The sequence below is a fragment of the Dipodomys ordii genome, unplaced genomic scaffold, assembly GCF_000151885.1.
Source record: "Dipodomys ordii isolate 6190 unplaced genomic scaffold, Dord_2.0 Scaffold18, whole genome shotgun sequence".
NCBI lineage: Eukaryota > Metazoa > Chordata > Mammalia > Rodentia > Heteromyidae > Dipodomys > Dipodomys ordii.
In genome coordinates, this window is record NW_012267234.1 from 13,011,665 (window position 1) to 13,028,124 (window position 16,460).

The 16,460-nt window shown below is 47.5% G+C and overlaps 1 protein-coding gene across 1 annotated transcript; it reads left to right on the forward strand.

Moving 5' to 3' along the window:
- The first annotated feature begins 2,207 nt into the window (after positions 1–2,207).
- On the forward strand, positions 2,208–14,937 carry Gabarapl2 (GABA(A) receptor-associated protein-like 2). Its single transcript, XM_013012971.1, has 4 exons — positions 2,208–2,375; positions 2,708–2,763; positions 4,666–4,838; positions 14,336–14,937. Exons 1-4 carry the CDS (start codon positions 2,342–2,344, stop codon positions 14,424–14,426), a joined length of 354 nt encoding a protein of 117 aa, XP_012868425.1. The 5' UTR covers positions 2,208–2,341; the 3' UTR covers positions 14,427–14,937.
- Positions 14,938–16,460: the final 1,523 nt, after the last annotated feature.

A 16,460-nucleotide genomic window follows, 5' to 3' on the forward strand; every position in this document is an offset into this window, starting at 1 on the left:
CCCCCCCCCCCCCAAAAAAAAGAGATAGTGTGAGGTTTGTGCTAAGTAGTAGTAATTCCTCTCCCTCTTTTTTGTGCTGGTCTTGGGGCTTAAACTCAGGGCCTGGGCACTAAACTTTAGCTTTATCTACTCAAGGTTAGCACCCTACCACTTGAACCATAGCTCCATTTCTGGCTTTTACTTGGGCTAACTTTTAACCTCAGTCCTCAGTTCATCCTTCTGAAAGCTAGAATTATAGGCATGAACCACCAGTGACAGCTAGAAGAAACTTTTATTTGAATCTTGCTGAGTTTTTACCATTTCAAAGGAGAATGCTAACCCCCATATCTTGTAACTTAAGAGCATTAGAATGAAGGGAAGCTTAACTACTTTATTTTCAACACCCTTCTTATAGTCATTAAAAAGAATATATAATAAAGAATATAATAAATTCTCACCTGTCTCCTCTCCTGTCACATTTCTCTCCCTAAAGAACATTGGTCCCCTTTTAATCTTAAAAAGGGAGTACAGAGAGAGGAGAAAAGAACCCCTGGGTGTCTCCTAATTCATGACTGGGAGACAGGGATGGTTTCAGCATTTCTTCTTTATAACTAACCTGCCTCACCTATGTTGTAAGGTGAGGCGCTCTTTTGGACTAGGACAACACAGTTCTGTAAAAGGGGACTCTAATTCATTTCCTCCCTCCCTTCTCTGCTCACTTCCTCCCTCTCCCCCTTCTTCTTTCCCCTTCTCTTCCTTTCTTTCTTGTGCTGGAGTGTGAACCAGGGTCTTGCATATATACTAGGCAAACAGCCTACCACTGGGCTACACCCTGATCCTTCAGTCCCACTTTTAATTCACTATGAAATGTTTTTGCCATGCAACACCACCAATTTCTAAATTGAATTTCAAAGGATTTTTTTGGGGGGTGGTCTGGTCGTGGGGCCTGAACTCTGGGCCTGGGCGCTGTCCCTCAGCTCTTCAGTTCAAGGCTAGTGCTCTACCACTTGAACCACAGCGCCACTTCTGGCTTTTTTCTTTTTGCTTATGTGGTGCTGGGGAATTGAACCCAGGGCCTCATGCATGCAAGGCAAGTGCTCTACCACTGAGCCACCTTCCCAGCCCCCTCAAAGGATTTTTTTCATCTCATTAAAGACAACTTATCCTGGTTGCCGAGACACACAATCTTTTAAAAATATTTTTATTATCTTTAGTGTATAAAAGAGTTGTCATTCAACAAAGCACTGTGTGAATTCAATGGGTCTTAATCAATGTCAGTCCTTTCAACATTCTCATCCACACCTCCCAACCGACTCAACACAAATCTGGAGACAACAAAAACATTTTCAGAACGAAGCTAGATTCCACAGCATCCTTCAGGAATTACAACCACAGGAGATAATGACACACAGGCCTGACGGGTGCATCACAACACAAGCACGTGCCAGGTGATCATGTGCCCAATTAAGTGAATATTCTAATTACGTGCTCACCGGCTCAGAGACAGATGGTGACACAGCCAGACTTCCCAAGGACTTGCCCAACACTGCTCCAAGAATCTCAGGGCACGTGTCTCGGCGGGTGACGCAGGCCGGCAGCCCGAGGGGATTGCTGGCTCACGCCCACTGGCGATCCTGGACGGCGGCCCCGCCGAGACGGCCGGCTAACCTGCACCGCGCCTCTTCCCATCTCCGGACGCGGGGTCTCCGCTCTAAGGTGGGGCTCGCCCCAGATTTGTTGTACTTTCTCTTAAATGTGTATCTTAACATTTGCTTACAAATAAAGGGAGAAAATGGCGTTTGTTAGAATCAATTGTTTCAGGTCCAGGGGAACGTACGGTGGCTGACTTCAATACCGTGCCCCCTCGTCATCAGTGACCACGCCAAACCGGGTCCCCCAAATCGCCGACATCCCCAGCGCCCTCCTTACCTAGCCAGCCGCGGGAGGTTTCCCAAGCCCTCAAACTTCCTTTGCACACTGCCCCACGGAGCGCCTCAGTAAGTGTGCTGGCAATCGCACCCTACCCTCCACCCACAGCCCTGAAACCCCACTCCCGTCGGCGGCTCCGCAACGCTGACACCCACCCCGCGTACACCCCGACCGCACCGCACCGGGTTTCCCCGAGACCCTCCGGGGACCCCTCTCAAGCCCCGCCCCTCCGCGCGAGGGCCCGCCCCTTCTCTACGTCACAGCAAACAGCGCCGGAAGCCACGCCCCCGGCCGGTTGCTAAGCTTCAGCAGCCGGAAGTCCCGCCTGCCGTGTAGTCGCTGTCGCCGCCGCCTCCGCCGTCGTTGTTGTTGTGGTCGGTTCGCCGGACTCCGCGGCTCCGAGAGCCGGCTCTGCCCCCTCCCCGCCGCCGCCATGAAGTGGATGTTCAAGGAGGACCACTCCCTGGGTACGTGCGCGGTCGCCAGCCGGGCCGGGGGCCGGAGCTCGGCCGGCCCCCTCCCCCACCCGGGCCGCCCCGGGGCCCAGTCGGGCGGGGCGGGGGCCGGGCCGGGGCCTGGGTCGCCGCGGGACCTCCCGGCTGGGCGGCGGCGCCCCGACCCGCTGCTGCCATCCGGGGGCCTCCGGGGAGCTCGGGGCCTGAGGAGCGCGGCCGCGGGGACACCGGGACGGGAGCGCGGGCGCGCGCAGGTCGTGGAGGGGGAGGAGGGCGGAGACGCTCGGGGACCCGGAGCCCGCCGGCGGGCGGACGCCGCACAGCCCCCCGTGTCTCTCTCTTAGAACACAGATGCGTGGAATCTGCGAAGATCCGAGCGAAGTACCCCGACCGCGTTCCGGTGAGTGTCGGAACTCCCCGCCCCCTCGCCCCACTGGCACCCCCGGAGTCGGAGCCGCCGCCGGCCTCCGGGCCGCTCAACAGTTGGAAAGTTGAGGTTCCAGCCCTCGCTAGTGACCGGCCAGTCCGCGTCGGGGCCCGTCGAGGGCGGGGACCCGCGGCCTGAGGGTCTTGCCTGGTGCTGTTCAGGTGCCTCAGTGCTGAATACCCCGATCTAGGCCAGTAAGCTGTCGGCTCCCTAGCCAATTATGTAAGAAAGAAGTTCTAGGACAGGGCGACTAGTCGCTGCCACTTTTGGGAACGCTGGTGGAGGAGAAGTGTCACTTGGGTCTTGGAAGTGGTACTTTAGTCTCAGGACATCTTTTAAAATCGGGAGCCTCTATCTTGTAACTTTTCTTCACCTTGAGACTGTCATCTTGCTTAACCAAAAGATCCAAAAAGGTTCTTTCTCTGGCAGTAGACAAGTAATGTTTTCTGTCTGGTAGCGGAGATAGTTCCTGTGAGCCTTATGCATTTTTGAAGGTCTTTCCTTGGTGGTGTTTTCTCGTAAACAATGCCTTTGGGGAGAAAGTTAGATTGACAAATTCACAACCCCTTTACAGAGAAGCAACAGGCCCAAATGTGAAGATCTGGTGTTTTGGCTGCTGGGCATGCTAGGGCATATCCATTGATCCAGCCATCCTTTTATGTTATTTTTTATTTTTTTTCTGTCCTGGGGCTTGAATTAAGGGCCTTGGGCGCTGTCCCTGAGCTTTTTTGCTCAAGGCTGGTATTCTACTACTTTGAGCCACAGAGCCACTTTTGGCTTTCTGGTGGTTAATTGGAGATAAGTCTTACACAATTTCCTACCTGGGCTGGCTTTGAATTGGGATCCTCAGATCTCAGCCTCATGAGTATCTAGGATTATAGGTATGAGCCACCAGTGCCTGCCCAGCCATTCTTGTTTCTTGCGTTCCTTGGGAACTTATTTATCCAGTAATGTGGATACATTCTGGGTGCTGGAGTAACAGGCTATAAACTCAGTCCTCACCAGATCTTTTTTCTTTTGGGTAAGTACTACAGTTTAAACTTACAGCCTCCTGCTCTTGCTTTTTTCTCAAGACTCGTGTTCTGCCAATTAAGCTACACCTTCATTCTGACTTCTTGCTGGTTGATTAGAGATAGTCTCAGGTTTTTCTGTCCAGGCTGACCCTGAACTGGGATTTTCAGGTCTCAGTCTCAGTGAGCTACTGGCACCTGAATACCATCAGATATTGTGTTGGCCCAGATTATATATTGAAAAGCTTAGTAACTGTGTTTCTCTTATACATGCTGAGATCGGGATGAGAGGTATAATTGACCACAAAAAAGCACTTACCGTTTCCCTATGACACATTTATATCAATTCTTAGCCTCCAGAGTGTGTGAGTTAAGCCTTGGGCATATTTTCTCATGCTGCTTTGCAGTTTCCCACTCAGCTCCTTGCCCACACTGCTCATTACCTCCTGACAGTGAGGTGGGAGCCTCCCTTTAGAAAATCCAATCCTGATTCTGTCTCTCCTCTCTTCGGTCTCCCCTGCCCCCCCTTTTTTTTTTGGTCTGTCATGCAGCTTGAACTCGGGGCCTGGGTGTTGTCCCTGAGGTCTTTTGTTCAAGGTTAGTGCTCTATCACTTTTGAGCCAGGGCTACTTCCTGTTTTCTGGTGGTTAATTGGAGATAAGTGTCTTTGGGTTTGAACTGTGATCCTCAGATCTCTGCCTCTTGAGTAGATAGGATTATAGGCCTGATCCACTATTGCCTGGCCTCTATCTCTTTTAAGATACTTTTTGCCATGCTGAGGATCTAATGTAGGTCCTGTGCTTGCTAGAGTAGTGTTTCTCCACTGAGCTACAACCCAGCCCCTGAACTCTCTTTACTTTTCCAGGTGATTGTGGAAAAAGTCTCAGGCTCTCAGATTGTTGACATTGACAAACGGAAGTACTTGGTTCCGTCTGACATCACTGTGGCTCAGTTCATGTGGATCATCAGGAAAAGGATCCAGCTTCCTTCCGAGAAGGCAATCTTCCTGTTTGTGGATAAGACAGTCCCACAGTCCAGGTGAGAGGGTTTACTAATGAGCTTTCTGGCTTTAACCATCTGCTTGGCTGCTTATAGAACTTGAAACTTTGGATGTCTGACAGCTCTTAGAAATATTTACTGTAAAATTTATATACCCTGACATCAGCAGTTCAAGAAAAACAATGAAGGGGTACAATACATGTGCAAGTACCATAGAAACAGAACAAGAAAGAAAACCGAACAAGTTGGGCTAGGTGACATACCTGTAATTTTACCACTTGGGAGGCAATGGAGGCAATGGTGGTACACGTATTGAGAGTTTGATGCCAGTTTGAGGTAGAGTTAAAAAGCATAACATAATTCACCCCTGTTGCTCTTCATTAGGGGCTTGTAGGCCCTGTCAAGTGTTCCTTCAGTTACTCATCTTACTTACTCAGTAACAGTAGCTGTTTGCCATTGTGAATCAGTATCCTTTGGTCCTGAAGTCTGATAAAATGGCTGCTATCTAGGAAATGGCTTTGAAATCTCTATGGACTTACAGTCCTTTGGGACCACTTGACTGTTGTCACAGTGACTGCAATCTTTGGGATTATAATTTGTTGTTCATACTTAGGCAGGGGCATTATAATTCCCCTCTTTGGTCTAGTTGACAGCTGGTTTTAGTTCCCTATGGAAACAGGAAAATAAAATGGCTCCGTCCAAACCCTCGGTGGTTTCTTTGAATTACTGATTGGGTATATCTAAGTCTCAAGACTGATTCTGGCACCCCTTCTCCCCTCAGGGGTGATTCCTGACCAAATCTTACCTGATCTCAACTAGGTTTTAAGTTATCTTCAGTTTATGTTCTGCCAATAGTCCTAAAAGCTCCAGAAGAGACCTGAGCCAAATTCCAGAGTTTATTTCTATTAAAGGTAAAGATCTCTGGCTATTAGCTTGTCTGACATCCTTTTTCAGCCTCTACCACCTATACTTGATGGTATTTGGTAGAGAGGAAATTGATAAAGTTCCTTCCTCAAGGCCAGTGTCCGGCTCCTGCCTAGTGGGTGGGTGCCTTGGTCAGCCACAGCTATGCTTTGGAAGTTGTGGCGATCTTGTCACCATTGGGATCTTCTAAGCCTTCCTTCCCAGGCCTCTTGACAGTGTACTGCTGGGTGCATTCTTCTCTAGAGAGGAAGTCTGGAAATCTATGGGGTTATTCTCAGCTTCCCTTAAGTTACTAGGGGAGGTAAGTTGTCTCTCGTGTCACTTGGCACTCTGTAGTGCCTTGGTGACCCCGCTTCCTCCTTCCTGGAGGTGGTGGCTTAGTAGGAAGAAGTAGGGGAACAGGACCCAAGGCACTTGAGTTTATTTTCCTCAATGTGGATCCTCTGGTATCCTTTCAGGAAATTAAGCAGGCTTCATTAAGACCTTGAGATTACTCTGATAATTCCCTGGTAATCTAGCAAATACAATGACTGTAAGTCAGTAGCTACCCCCTCCCTGCTGAATTATAAATAGAATTGGAAATTGAAAGTGAGGGCCTCGGCTGCTGAAAGGCCAGGGCCATTTTCTACGTCCCATTTGCCTTTCCAGTCCAGTGAGAATCTATTGAAAATGGATTACAAGTGACCCAAGTCACAAAGTTACTAGGAACTCAAATCTTGACTTTGCAAGGTGTGTAGAGAACACCAAGGCCCCGTTAATGACTTCTGTGTCCCTCTCTTGATACAGCTATTTTTCCATCATTTTGGAGTTTCATTCCTTTTTTTTTTTTTTTTTAACCATAGTGAGCTTTGAACTCAGGGCCTCACGCTTACTGTGCGGTCACTCTACCATTTGAACCATGCCCCTCAAGTCTTTGGTTTTTTATTCTCTCTTCTTTTTTCCTTGTCAAATGTGGGGACTGAACTCAGGCCTGGGCTCTGAACCTGAGCTCCAAGGCTATAACTCTGTCACTTTGAGCCATGGCTCTGCTTCTGATTTTCTGGTGGCTAATTGGAAATAAAAGTTGAAGACTTTCTTGCCTGGGCTGGCTTTGAACCAGATCTCAGCCTTCTGAGTAGCTAGATTAAAGGCATGAGTCACTGGTCAGGCAGTTTTTTATTCTTTTAAAAAAAAAATGAAAGAAACTGGATAGCCAGGTGTGTGATGGTACAACCCTAGCATCCCAGCACTACTGAGGCTGAGGTTGGAAGATTGCTAACATTTATTAGCTACTTAGCAAGTTCCCAGACATTTTGGGCTGTACCAGTCTCCAAAGAAAAGGAAACAAAAAATACTCTCATTTGTTTATAAACAAAAGGCATGTGATATCACTAGGCTTTTTGCAACTAAATCACCCAGCAAACAAAAGTGCCACTAGGTCCCCAGTTCCCCCCTGTGTGACTCACTTGTCCCATCTCCTCCCTAAGGCAATCTAGCAGTTCTTCTCCAGCTCTTCACAGCCTCCTTGGGGAAGTCTGGAGCTTCTTTTAACCTTTGCTCTCAGCCAGCTGCAAGGCTGTGTAAATTGTGTAGAGGAAAGATGAATTTAGGCCTGCAGAAGCCCTTCCTCTCCCAGACTGACAGCTGACAAGGATCACATATGCCTGAAGTTGAACAATCATTTCTGCTATTTCTGCCTTGAGAGTGAAGACAGGAGATGATGGGTGGAGAGTGTCATGATTATCAGGTTAGCGTTAAATAACGACTCTAGAAATAGAGAAGCAAGTCCCTAAGAGTTGTACTGAATTCCTTTTGAGTTCTTATTATTGGAAAGTTGAATTGAATTCTCTGCTATGTGCCCACATCAAGAATCAGGCCAAAAAACAGAAGGGAAACTCTGCCTAGGTAGATAGAACTGAGAAATTATGAAAGGGGAACACAGATCTTGCAGTGGTCTCAGGCCTTTGTTTAGAACCAACAATAATCAGTCTCCCTCCCTCCTTAGTTTCCTCCCTTCCTCTTAAAGTAGAAACAGGAACTTGCTACTAAATATCTTAGCCAAGTGCCTGTGGCTCATGCCTGCAATCCTAGCTGCTCAGGAGGCTGAGATCTGAGGATCGTGGTTCATAGCCAGCCTGGGCAGGAAAGTCTGTGACTCTTCAATTAAGTCACAGGAAAAGCTGGAGTGGTGCTGTCACTCAAGTAGTAGAGTACTAGCCTTGAGCTAAAGAGCTCAAGGACAGTGCCAGTCCCAGAGGTCAAGCCCCTCAGGACCAGCTCCCAAAAGTCTCTAAGATGTTACCATTTGACATGGGGAAATCAGTGTTGTTTAATCAGTGCTGATGGTGTTCAGTTGCTTTTGTCTTCTAAAGGTATTGTGCTTAATTAAATTAGATCATTTCTGGATCCTAAATTAGATCATCTTTTGATCACTTCTAGGTAAATACCTCTCAAAAACAGGTTTATTTCAGGTTTAAAGAAGAACCAAGAGTTCGTGTTTGTTTTGGAATCTTTGGGATTTTCAGGTAGTGGGCCCTGACCTCCATGATCACCACATCTTGCCCTGATCCAGGGAACACACAGGCTCCACAGCAGATGGCTGGCCAGGTGTGTTCATCAATCTGACCAGTTGATGAGTCAGGCTGGAATTCAGGACCTGCCCTTAGCTGGGGGCTGAGGACAGGTTCTGCTGGGATTGGGCACCCACATAGTTCTGGGTCAGCTTGCCCTAATCCATAAAGCTATTGAGTAGTAAAACTAATGTTTGCCCTGGGCGTCATGGCCATTCTTGGATGGATCCTGTTGGAACTTGACTTTATTACTGGTTAGTTTTATCTGGATCTGTGTGACCCTGAATGGAGGAGGGGGAACAAAGCTTTAGAGAGCCGTTTGGGTTCAAGGTCCTATCTCACTTTCGCCTGAGTTTGCCATTAGCTTTTCCCATTTTATTCCTCATCTGACTCAGAAGTTTGGGAAGTAGCAGTGCCCTGGAAGTCAGAGCAGCCTCCTTCTGGGATTTGTGCATGTAGATGCACAAGGTATGTGCTGTGGTAATAATATGAGGGGCTGGAGGCTATCTTTGGCTGCCTTGTATACTTTAGGTATTTAGGCAGAAGGCCTTGGGTTGTAGTGCCGCTTGCTAGGTGTGTCCAGTCTTCAGCAAGAGGAGGTAATGTATCTGGACAGCTGCGATGGCGCCGTCTCTGTAACAGTCACACTGGCCATTCCGGCAGTGGCCTGCTCACTCAGGGCTTTGTGTTGTGTTCTGTGGATTCTGAGGGGGAGAAGGCTACACATGTCCTGCTGCCTGGCTCACATGTTGTCCTTTGTCCTTTCCCTTGAATGTACTGGTAATGGCGCTGTAAAAACTTCTTTTTCCCCTTGGTGCTGGAGATTGAACTCAGGGCCTCATGCATGTTAGTCAGGCACTCTACTACTGAGCTACACCCATAAAAACATGGTTAAAACTCTGTGGCCCAGCTCTTTTTGGCTCAAGTCCAAGTTGTTCTGACACTGCATTTGTGTGCTCTGAGCCTGTGCTATTTTCACATCACTTCACTGTATAGATACGTGCCCCCCAGAAGGCCTCAAAGTTAGGCAGGTGTCAGCATTGAGCACTGGCGGTTATCAGATGTCTCACCCAGTGGGTGTACCCCCAACTATACGGACACAATGCAGTTCTCACCCATGCAAAGCTTCTCTATTTTTCTTATTCTTCTGTGGTGCTGGGGCTGAAACCCAGAGCCTTATTTCTACTAGGCAAGTGCTCTGTTACTAAGTGATAGTCCAGGCTTCTACACTAGTCCGCCTGACAGAATAATGTTAGACTCTCCAAGTCACTAGGCATTACAATTCATTGTCCCATTACAGGGTATCTGAGACCTTATTAGTCTGTGTGCCATGTAGACTCAGCTGCAGTGGCCTTTACTTGAGCGCTTGGTGTCTAGGTGACTGGTATAAATGTGTGAGCGTTGAGTGTGAGTGAGAAGTGCTGTTCTAGGGCAGGTCTCTGAGCAGGCACAAGCACTTAAGAATGAGCTGTATGTATATTCACCTGGAGGCAGCACTGCGGGGCGGGTCCTAAGAAGTCACCTATTTTTGTGACCTCTGGTAACAATCGTTTGATCTCTTTATGCCTTAGTTTGGATTTAGTTTTTTGCCTTAACTTTGGAGTAGGGATTATGAGAGGATAGAGTTAGTACAGGTACTGTACTTAGAACAGAATTTGGGATACTATTATAATTAGGATTTTTATTACCAGTCTCTATAGCTGCTTAGGCTCTTCATAAACTGGTAAATCTGAAGTTAAAAGACTGGAACCTAAAACTAGAAAGGACCAAAACCCACATAATTATGGGCTGCCCACCCATCAGCAGTTGCAGCCCCTACTGCCTTAGTAGTGGTTACCCTGTTGGCTACAGGCAACATCCAGTCACAGATCGCTGGTGTTGATGGTGCTCTTGTTTGGTTTCTCTTCTTCTTCTTCCCTCCTCCTCCTCCTCCTCCTCCTCCTCTTCTTCTTCTTCCCTCCTCCTCCTCCTCCTCCTCCTCCTCTTCTTCTTCCTTTTTTTTTTTTTTGGCTGTCTGGACACTGTCACTGAGCGCTTCTTTTGCCCAAGGCTAGCACTCTATCACTTGAGCACCGCTACTGTTCTTCTCTGTTTATACTGAGGTACTGAGGAATTGGACCCTGGGCTTCATGCAGGCTAGGCAGGCATTCTCAGCTACATACTCAGCCCTCAAGGTTTTTTTGTTTTGTCAGTCATGGGGTTTGATCTCAGGGCCTGGGCACTGTCCCTGAGCTTTTCTGTGCAAAGTTAATGCTCCATCATTTTGAGCAATAGCTCCATTTCTGGTGGTTAATTGGAGATAGGAGTCTCACAGACTTTCCTGCTGGGGCTGGCTTTGAACTGGGATCCTCAAATCTCAGCCTTCCGAGTAGCTAGAATTACAGGTATGAGCCACCTGTGCCCAACTTTCTCAAATATTTGTTTTTTGTTTTTTTTTTGGGTCCGGTCGTGGGGCCTGAACTCTGGGCCTGGGCGCTGTCCCTCAGCTCCTCAGCTCAAGGCTAGCGCTCTACCACTTGAGCCATATCGCCACTTCCGGCTTTTTTCTTTTTTCTTATGTGGTGCTGAGGAATCGAACCCAGGGCCTCATGCATGCAAGGCAAGCGCTCTACCACTGAGCCACCTTCCCAGCCCTCTCAAATATTTGTAACAGCAGTAGGATTTAGATGTGTTTTGCTAAGAGCTTCTGGCTTGTTAGGGAAGAGCAGGTGGAAGCCAATGTGACAGAGTATCAGGAGGGATTGTCAAAACTGAACACAGTGTCTGCTCCTGCAAACTGTTTGGTAATGGCAGCGGAGAAATCTACAAGGCACCCTGGACAGGACCAGGTTTATTCTGAGGGTTTAGCTTTATCCTGGGGGGGAGGGGGTCTCAGAAAAAAGTGGGTAAAATCAGTGAGCTCCAGCTGCGTGTTCAAGCCCTTCTGCACACAGCTGTCTTTTCACTCTCTTGGCTCAGCGGCCCTGCTTCCTGGTCACGTGGCTCTTGGAGCTGAGTATCTCCCCACCCCCAAAGAGGACAAATATGTTTCTTCTCAACCTGTCTACACCTGGAATGAATCATCCTTGGCCTTAAAGCACACTGATGGTCAGGTCCCACCTTTAGAGATTCTGATTCAATCGACCAGGGTGGGGCTTGCACAAAGAAATGTTTTAAAGCTCTCTAATGATTCTTTTTTTTTTGGTCGTGGAGCCTGAACTCTGGGCCTGGGTGCTGTCCCTGAGCTCTTCAGCTCAAGGCTAGGACTCTACCACTAGTGCTCTACCACCTGAACTACAGCACCACTTCTAGCTGAGGAATCGAACCCAGGCCTCATAGATGCAAGACAAGCACTCTACCACTGAGCCACCTTCCCAGCTCTCTGAGCTTTTGCTCAAGCCCAACGCTCTACTACTTGAGCCATGATCTACTTCTGGCTTTTTCTGTTTATGTGGAAATGAGCAATCAAACACAGGGCTTCGAGCATGGTAGGCGAGCGCTGTACCACTAAGCCATATTCTCAGTCCCTCCCTAATGATTTTGCTCTTCAGTCAAGGTGTGGAGGCTTAGCAGTATAGGTGCTCTCTTGAGCTGGGTTCCTCCTCGTATCCCCTCCCTGCCCACCAAGTAAGGCTGTTCTAGGATCGTGTCATTAGCGGACATGGCATACAAACCTAATAGATGGTTTAAAAATTTGCTTGGTGTGGCAGTGGACTTGGTGTGACAGTGACAGCTCCTTTGGAGGCTGAGACAGGAGGATCTTGAATTTGAAGCCCACACAGGGAAAGTTAGCAACATTTTGTCTCAAAATACAAACAAAAAGACTGGGGGTGTGGCCCAAGTGGTTATACATGTTTGCCTACCATACATGAGGCTCTGGGTTCAAATTAATAATTTAACCCACTATATCCATTTCTAAAAATCATTCCAATATGTAATCAAACTTGATGTATTTGCACACTAAGTCTTTCAAGTACCAGGCTGGATGGCATAGCCTCTCTGACCTGCCCTTGGTTGGGGCCAGTGTGGGTTTGGCCAGTGCTGCGTGCATTGGTGAGCCTTGGTTTACTCACAGGGCACCTGGCAAGCCACATTCATTCAGCTGCTAAATGCAGCCAATGGCTGCTGTGTTACATAGCAGTGGTATAGAATATTTCTTTCAGAGCAGAACTGTTCCAGGCAGTTTTTATTTTACAAATTTCAGGTTAAGAGATGCTCAGAGGAAACAGTTTTTAATTGTACAAGATGCTGATAAGCCATTTTATATTCATATTCGTCCACCCCCACATTGCTGCTTAATCATCTACCCACATAGCTATCAGAGCTAAGCTTGCAACTGGGGAAGAATAGAAAAGGAAAACCTCTGCGCTGATAAATCAGACCCATGTTCCTGTCAGCCCACCAGCAGCAGAGCAGCAGCGGACACTCGCTACTTCACACGGAGGCCTGGATTCTTCTTTATCTCCCCTGTTGACATTAGGTTTACTAGGTCCAGTATTTAAGCCTCTGTTCTGACCCTGTCTGTGCAGGGACCTCAGGTGTCTCCAGTGAGGTCCTGGTGAGCTGGCTGACCCTGCCGCTCAAGGTCATCCCTCTCAAACATGGACATGTGGCCAGAGCTTGTCTGAGGTTGCAGGTGTTACTCATCTCACTGAGACAACTCAGTTCTATGACAGAACTACATTAGGTTTCCACTGAAGTCTGTTTAACAGCTTCTGGAAAGCCGGCTGTCCCATCCACAGGTTTTAGTTGAAGGAATCTATTCCTGTAGGGCTCTTAGGAAACCTGGACCCTTTTGTTGTTGTTGTTTTAATCTGGATGTTGAACCCAGAGCCTTGTGTGTGCTAGGTGAGTGCTCTACCACTGAGTTCACTGAGTTCCATCCCCAGTCCAGCACAGGTTTCCTTGTGTCTCAAATACAGTGGAAACTGTATTTGTATTATTTACAAAGGTCTCTTTGTCATGCAGATGTAGATCTCTGGGGATTTATGGGGTTTGGCTAGAAAGCTTTCATAAGAATGAACTGTTTGTCTAGGTTCATGGCTCTAAACTAGCTACTCCGGAGGCTGAGATCTGAGGATCTTGGTTCAAAGCCAGCTTAGGCAGAAAAATCTGCAGGGCCTGATTTCCAATTAAGCTCAAGTGGTAGAAAATGAGCTATAAGTGGGGGGGGAAAAAGCACAAGGCTCTTGAGTTCAAGTCTCAGTACCAGCAGAAACAAAAATTATTTGTACCTTTTGAGTTTAGCCTGAAGAGCCTAATATATTCTTTTTTGTTTGTTTTTTTGTCCATCATGGGGCTTCAACTCTGGGCTTGGGTACTGTCCCTCAGCTCTTCAGCTCAAGGCTAGCACTCTACCACTTGAGCCACAGCACCCACTTGCAGCTTTTTCTGTTTATGTGGTGCTGAGGAATCGAACCCAGGGCCTCATGCATGGGAAACAAGCACTCTACCACTGAGCCATCTTCCCAGCCCAGAGCCTAATACATTCTTACCAGGGCTTCCTTAGTCTCTTCATTTCATTTTCTCATTGACATTTAAAAGGCATTCAGGTACCTAATATAAGGAACTGACTTCTTGAACAGGAGGGGCATGACTCGATCATAAGATTTCACTGTGAGGGGCTGGGAAGGTGGCTCAATGGTAGAGCTCTTGCCTTGCATGCCTGAGGCCCTGGGTTCCATTCCTCAGCACCACATAAGCTAAAAGAAAAAAGCTGGAAGCAGCGCTATGGCTCAAGTGTAGAGTGCTAGCCTTGAGCTGAAGAGCTGAGGGACATAGTGTTCAGGCCTCACGACCGGACGACCGGACCCCCCACCAAAAAAAAACAACAACAAAAATTCACTGTGAGAGTGAGGCAGATCAGCCTGTTTGAGGGCTGGAGACTGATTCTGGTTGTTATTTACTGAAACCTAATTTGTCTTTATCTTTTCACAGCTCTGTTGTCATTCTATAAAGCAGTAAATACTAATCTGACTCATAGCTCTGCACCCTGGAGAGATCAGCCTTATCTTTGGTTGGGCTTGTTCCTTCTGACATCTGAAACTCAGTTTTCAATGATATTTTTTGTTTTTCTCTTTCAAGCCTAACTATGGGACAGCTTTACGAGAAGGAAAAGGATGAAGATGGATTCTTGTATGTGGCCTACAGTGGAGAGAACACTTTTGGCTTCTGAGGGCCAGCGCTGGGTTAGGTGCACCGTTCCTGCTTGTGTATCTTGTAAATAGCCGGCCATTTTCAGTTATACCAGAACCTCTTCACATGAACCTCTTAGTGCATTTGTAACTGGATTTATTTCTTAATATATTGGAAGGTTTTGTTTCCTTAGATTAGTAAATTATACAGTTTTATTTTGAGTTTTACTTTCTGTGCACTGTCCTCATGGCTGAATTCTCCAGGGAACTTGATCTCTGGGAATCATATTTAATGAAGACATTTCCATAATGAAGTGAGGTAGGTGCTGTCTTAAAGTGAAAGGGAAGGCGATGATGCATTAATTCTGGATTATGTTTGAAGTGTTAGATGGCTAAGTATTAAAGGCGTCCAAATTAAATCCTTAGCAATCAGAACACTTGGCTTCACTAGATTCTGCCAACTGCCAAGCATGTTGGACTGAGCTAATCTGTTCCTCTTTCTGAAACTATTAAGGTAAATAATTAACAATAAAACTTCCTCTTATAAAGGCACTGGAGTGTGACTGTGTCCTTTATTCACCTTGTTTGGATGGGTTAGAATAGTGGCTTCTCTGTAGGCCAGGAGAGGGACTTCTGGGGGCCGAGGCAGCAGTGACAGTGGCCGGGATTATAGAGGTGGTCAGTGTCAGGGCATTCATCATAGAGGTGGTCAGTGTCAGGGCATTCATCGTAGAGGTGGTCAGTGTCAGGGTTCATCATAGAGGTCAGGGCATTCATCATAGAGGTGGTCAGTGTCAGGGCATTCATCATAGAGGTGGTCAGTGTCAGGGCATTCATCGTAGAGGTGGTCAGTGTCAGGGTTCATCATAGAGGTGGTCAGTGTCAGGGCATTCATCATAGAGGTGGTCAGTGTCAGGGTTCATCATAGAGGTGGTCAGTGTCAGGGCATTCATCGTAGAGGTGGTCAGTGTCAGGGTTCATCATAGAGGTGGTCAGTGTCAGGGCATTCATCATAGAGGTGGTCAGTGTCAGGGCATTCATCGTAGAGGTGGTCAGTGTCAGGGCATTCATCGTAGAGGTGGTCAGTGTCAGGCATTCATCATAGAGGTGGTCAGTGTCAGGGCATTCATCATAGAGGTGGTCAGTGTCAGGCATTCATCGTAGAGGTGGTCAGTGTCAGGGTTCATCATAGAGGTGGTCAGTGTCAGGGCATTCATCGTAGAGGTGGTCAGTGTCAGGGTTCATCATAGAGGTGGTCAGTGTCAGGGCATTCATCGTAGAGGTGGTCAGTGTCAGGGCTCATCATAGAGGTGGTCAGTGTCAGGGCATTCATCATAGAGGTGGTCAGTGTCAGGGCATTCATCATAGAGGTGGTCAGTGTCAGGGTATTCATGTGGCTCAGATAATCTGGACTATATGAAAACACACCTCTTACTGGGAACTTTTCTCTTTTTAAAACTTGTTTTTGTGTCTGCCCTGGGACTTGAACACTGTCCCTGTGTTCCACTTCCAACTTTTTGATGGTTATTTGGAAACTGGAGTCTAGTCAGTAGAGACTGAACTACCAAAAAGCCAGAAGTAGCACTGTGGCTCAAGTGGTAGAGTACTAGCTGGGAGCAAAAGCAGCTCAGGGACATTGTCCCGGCCCTGAGTTCAACTCCCCTCCCCCTCAAAAAAAAAAGTCTTAAAGACTTTGCTGCCTGGGCTGGCTCTGAACTGCGATCCTCAGATATCAGCCTCCTGAGTATGTAGGATAATAGATGTGAGCTGATGGCACCTGGCCATTGTCTTCTTTGTGCTATCATATGTATATATATCCTTATTTCTTACACAAAATAAACCACATACGCTCCTTTTTTCGGCGGGGGGGTGGAGGCGTGTATTGGGGTTTGAATTCAGGGCCTCAGGCTTGTTTTGGCCAGATGCTCCATCAGTCAAGCCACATCCCTAAGCCTTTTTGTTGCTTTTTTACTTAACGCTGTAGTCTGGTAGCCTTTCTATATCAAACTATATGCATATATCGTGTGTGTGTGTGTGTGTGTGTGTGTGTGTGTGTGTGTGTGTGTGTGTGTGTG